The sequence below is a fragment of the Engraulis encrasicolus genome, chromosome 9 (assembly GCF_034702125.1).
Source record: "Engraulis encrasicolus isolate BLACKSEA-1 chromosome 9, IST_EnEncr_1.0, whole genome shotgun sequence".
Taxonomy (NCBI): domain Eukaryota; kingdom Metazoa; phylum Chordata; class Actinopteri; order Clupeiformes; family Engraulidae; genus Engraulis; species Engraulis encrasicolus.
This window is the reverse complement of record NC_085865.1, coordinates 2,808,247-2,813,246: the sequence shown is the minus strand read 5'-3', so window position 1 is coordinate 2,813,246 and position 5,000 is coordinate 2,808,247. Positions and strand designations below refer to the sequence as shown.

The 5,000-nt window shown below is 48.6% G+C and overlaps 1 protein-coding gene across 1 annotated transcript in view; it reads left to right on the top strand.

Moving 5' to 3' along the window:
- Positions 1 to 5,000, top strand: part of sulf1 (sulfatase 1) — a 95,824-nt gene that overhangs the window by 15,968 nt on the left and 74,856 nt on the right. The window contains exon 4 of the mRNA XM_063206387.1: positions 4,108 to 4,277. Within this exon, the coding sequence (XP_063062457.1) occupies positions 4,108 to 4,277 (170 nt within the window). The remainder of the gene's footprint in view (positions 1 to 4,107; positions 4,278 to 5,000) is intronic.

Here is a 5,000-nt window from a genome sequence, read left to right as displayed (position 1 = left end):
ACATCCGGGGACGTTGAAAACAGTGCAATCGAAAGCTGGCAAAGCAAAGCAGTACTCTGCACTTTTGTCGGAAACGGTGTGCACAGGCCCTTACAGGTCTGTCTCCCCTGCAAGTGCAGTGACTTATAAGCCTGGTTAGGTGTTCAGTTTTTCTAGCCCAGCACAGCAGAGCAGAGTTTTGTGAAGTAGCGAAGTAGAGAAAAAGTGACCACATATTGCACTGGTCTAGTGCTTCGTCTTCCAGCCCAGAAGAGCGAAGATGTATGAGAAAAATGTAAAAGTGAGTGACCGCATATTACTGATTATATGGTCTGTCTGCTTATTCTTCCAGCCCAGCCCCAGCCCAGCTCAACAGAGATCTTTAGGAGCGAGCGCGTGCCGAGAGAAAAAAAAAATGACCGCATATTGACTTTCCTGAGTCAGCATGTCTGTGGGAGCGGCTGGTTGGTTGTTTTTTTTTTTATTGCGGCGCGGTAGTATTTTCTTTGCCATCCACACTGCCGTTTAGTTCAGACATGCTCCGTTCTCAGTCTTATACCCCGAGTCAAGAGTATGCGTATAACTTTGAACTTATCCTCTGCCGGTTTATCCTTCATTTCATCAGGTGTGTTTGTATGACTAAAGACGGTTCAGGGTCGAGCTCTGAAGCTGCGGAACCCTTGAGGTTATAAACCAGAGATTCTAGAGTGCTCTGTTCCAGAATCTTTGCTATAAACAAAGTTCTAGAATGTACACCTCTGTTATTGTATCAAAGCCTGTCATGTAGGCATTTTCATGTTGCATTTATTTGTATAACATACAGTGAATGAAATATAGTAGGCTACTGAAACTATGATGACGGGGGAACATTAAATGAAAAAGCATAAGCATACGCAAATGTGTTAAAAAATCTGGACATATATAGAAAGGTGAAGTCAGAATGAAAGTGACAGAGTCTAAGATGAAGTGTTTTTGCATGTGGTTGTGTGCCTGAGTTTCCAATGCAGTTGCTGCAGTCACTGCAAAATAATAAAGATAATAATAATAATAAAAATAATAAAAATACTGCTTCCTGACAGCTTGCCTCCTCAAGGTGTTTACTCTTTGTTGGAGCCACTCAAGTTCCTACGGAGCCCTTGAAATGACGTGAGAGTAAAAAAAACAACAACAAAAAACAAGGGTTTCTCGTCACCACCAGAAACTTCAGTTTCAGGCGCGCACGCGAAAGTTTCGGGTGACCATGAGAACCTTTCTGGTGGCCTCGGGAAACACCAAGGTATTTTTATTTTACTCTCACATGCCATTTTAAGGGCTCGGTAAGTTCCCACGTTTCCCACACGAGCACCACATTTACCAGGGAGAGACTTCTAAAAAAGAAAGGTAGACAAACAGCAAAAATAAACGGTGGGTAGCATGGGGTCCGTTCGGCAATGACACGTTAACGGGGTGCAGAGGGGGGGGGGGGCACTAAGGCCAAAGTCCATGCGGAGGGCCCCCAAACAATAGCTGTAAATCAACCTGGGCCCCCCCTAAAGTCACACACACACACACACACACACACACACACACACACACACACACACACACACACACACACACACACACACACACACACACACACACACACACACACACACACACACAGTACAGTCCCAGCTGCTGCGGTGCGTGGTCAGTGTTAGTGTTATCTTTGGGCGGATGCTTTGGGGGTTGTAGCCAGGTGGCTTTCCCATTAACCTGAATGGGGTCAGGGCACTGTGTGTGTGTGTGTGTGTGTGTGTGCGTGTGTGTGTGCGTGCGTGCATGCGTGCGAGCGTGTGTGTGCGCGTGTGCGCGTGTGTGTGCGCGTGTGTGTGCGTGCGTGTGTGCATGCGTGTGTGCATGCGTGAGGGTGTGTGTGTGTGTGTGTGTGTGCTTGTGTACTGTGTGTGCATGTGTGAGTGTGTGCCTCCGTGTGTGTGTGTGTGTGTGTTTGTGTGTTTGTGTGTGTGTGTGTGTGTGTGTGTGTGTGTGTGTGTGTGTGTGTGTGTGTGTGTGTGTGTGTGTGTGTGTGTGTGTGTGTGTGTGTGTGTGTGTGTGTGTGTGTAGGGAGTCCTGAGGGCCTCTGCCCTTCTGCATTCCTGAGTGCAGCCTCGCAGCGAACCCACGGAACACACAGAGACCACAGAGACCTTACTGTTGCCATAACAACACAGCAACCCCCTGCACACGCACACACACACACACACACACACACACACACACACACACACACACACACACACACACACACACACACACACACACACACACACACACACACACACACACACACACACACACACTCACACACGCACACACACACATATGCATACACACACACACACACACACCTCAGAATGTGCTTGTGTGTGTGACACACTCTCTGTTGGCGGCAACTTAAGGTGTCGTAGCCAATCAAGAGCTGCCACATCACACACAATGCAAGGCCCCAAACGGAGGCAATCACCTGGCTGGTGGCACATAAGGGGGGGGGGGGGGGGGGGGGGTGTCAGGTGGGGGGGTCAGGTGGGGGGTGGGCGGGGTTATGGAGGTGATTTGGGACTGGGGGTGCAACCATGTTCACACGTACTTTGGTTTGACTTGTTTGGTCTGAGGTTTGAGCAGGGGGGAATGTGTTGAGGTTGCATATGTGTGTGTGTGTGTGTGTGTGTGTGTGTGTGTGTGTGTGTGTGTGTGTGTGTGTGTGTGTGTGTGTGTGTGTGTGTGTGTGTGTGTGTGTGTGTGTGTGTGTGTGTGTGTGTGTGTGTGTGTGTGTGTGTGTGTGTGTGTGTGTGTGTGTGTGTGTGTGCATATATGTGTGTGTGTGTGCATATATGTGTGTGTGTGTGTGTGTGTGTGTGTGTGTGGGGGGGGGGGTCTTCCATGTTCACAGGAGAGGAGGAAAGAAAATGAATCCCTTCCCTTCCGTGGCCTCCCCGACTATAATCTCTTTCATTCCCGTGCTGGTCAGGAATGTTTCATTTTGGGGCTTGACCCTACAGCCTCACCTTAGAGACCCCCCCCCCTCTCTTCCACAGCTCACACACACACACACGCACACACACACACACACACACACACACACACACACACACACACACACACACACACACACACACACACACGTACACACACACACACACACACACACACACACACACACACACACACACACACACACACACACACACACACACACACACTCCAGTGTTCAGCATGGCAGTGCTTCCCTACCTCCCATCAGACCCCCCCTCCCCTCCCATCACATCCCCTCCCGTACCTGTTCCCCCTCCTACATGCATCACAACCCCACCAGACTTTGCTTTCTTTACTCGTTTTGCAGTCTCCACCTTTATAAGCCTCTACCTTGCTTTAGTAATCCACTTCCACCCCCCCACCCACACACACACACACCTCATTTCGCAGCCTCCACCTTTATAAGCCTCTACCTTGCTTTCGTAATCCACTTCCATCCTCCCCCCCCACACACACACACCTCTTTTCATAACCTCACCTTTTCTTCTTTCCCCTTTTTCCATCCCCCCCATCGACCCCCCGTCGCCTCTCTTCTCTTCACAACCTCCACCTTCCCTTTATAATCCACTTCCATCATACCCCCCCCCCACACACACACACACACACACACACCTCTAAACTCCACCTCCATCTTCCCTCTTTCCATGCACCCCCCCCCCCCCAACTCTGTACTTTTCCACTGGCCTCCCTACAAACCTGACACACACACACACACACACCTCAAAAGTCCTCCTATATCCACACTCCTTGTCCAAACAACATATTTTGTCAAAATTGAGTTTGGACTGAAGATCTTCATTACACCTTCTTTACCTTGTGACAAAGCCTCGTGGTCATCATACCTTCTGCATCTTCAGACTCGAGTGCCGTTGTATAGACATTGCTATGTCAAACTTGCAGTAACAATTAGCCTGATAAACCAGCCTAAATGTGAGACCAGAGTAATTTAGTCTGGGCCCGATGAACGATACCTCCGAAGATTGTTGATCCAATCTCCTCAGGACTACTTCATAAATAACTCTTTATTCTCCTCTCCTCAGGACTCACCTCTTTGTTCTCCTTTCTCCACAGGACTACTTTACGGACCTGATCACCAACGACAGCATTAATTTCTTCCGCATGTCCAAGCGCATGTACCCCCACCGGCCCGTGCTCATGGTGGTCAGTCACGCCGCCCCACACGGACCCGAAGACTCCGCCCCGCAGTACGCAGAGTTCTTCCCCAACGCCTCGCAGCACATGTAAGTCACAGCCCAGCTTACTTCAGACCTCTAGAAGTATGTAGTGTGCAGAGTTCTTCCCCAACGCCTTGCAACACATGTAAGTCACATTCCAGCCTCCTTCAAACCAAGCTTCTAGAAGTATGTAGTGTGCAGAGTTCTTCCCCAACACCTCACAGCACATGTAAGTGAATTAAACACTTTTTTCACTTCACTTTACATAAAGCTCCACCTCACTCTACAAGGCTCAGCACACCCTTCTTACCCCCCAAACGCGTCAAGAGGAAGCCATTCATGGATCGACTATCTCAGTCTCAGTCTCCGTCTCCCGACCTTCTCCACAGTTGGAACCTCGTACTCAGCACGTTGCTGTATGTCTGATTTAGACAGTTCTAGTACAAAGGGACAATTAACAGGGTTTAGGTATTCAAGACCAGTAAAGGTTTTGGAGGGGACAATTATAATGCAAGGAAGATGGCTATGGGCACATATTAAAGGGTAAACATTAAAGGAATGCTAGCCGTACACGTTTCTATTGGATCAGCTCTAAATGTATTGATAAATAGGTAAAGATGCCCAAAACAGCAAACCTGCCTTATTCACCATTATTTTTCCCAGTGAAAGGGACACTGTGCAGGAAATGGTCAAAAAAGGTAGGCCTACTGCAACTATGCTGCTCATTGAAACGGGGCTGCCTATTGCCAAATTTGACATTTACATGAAAGTTTACTAAGTAATAAACAA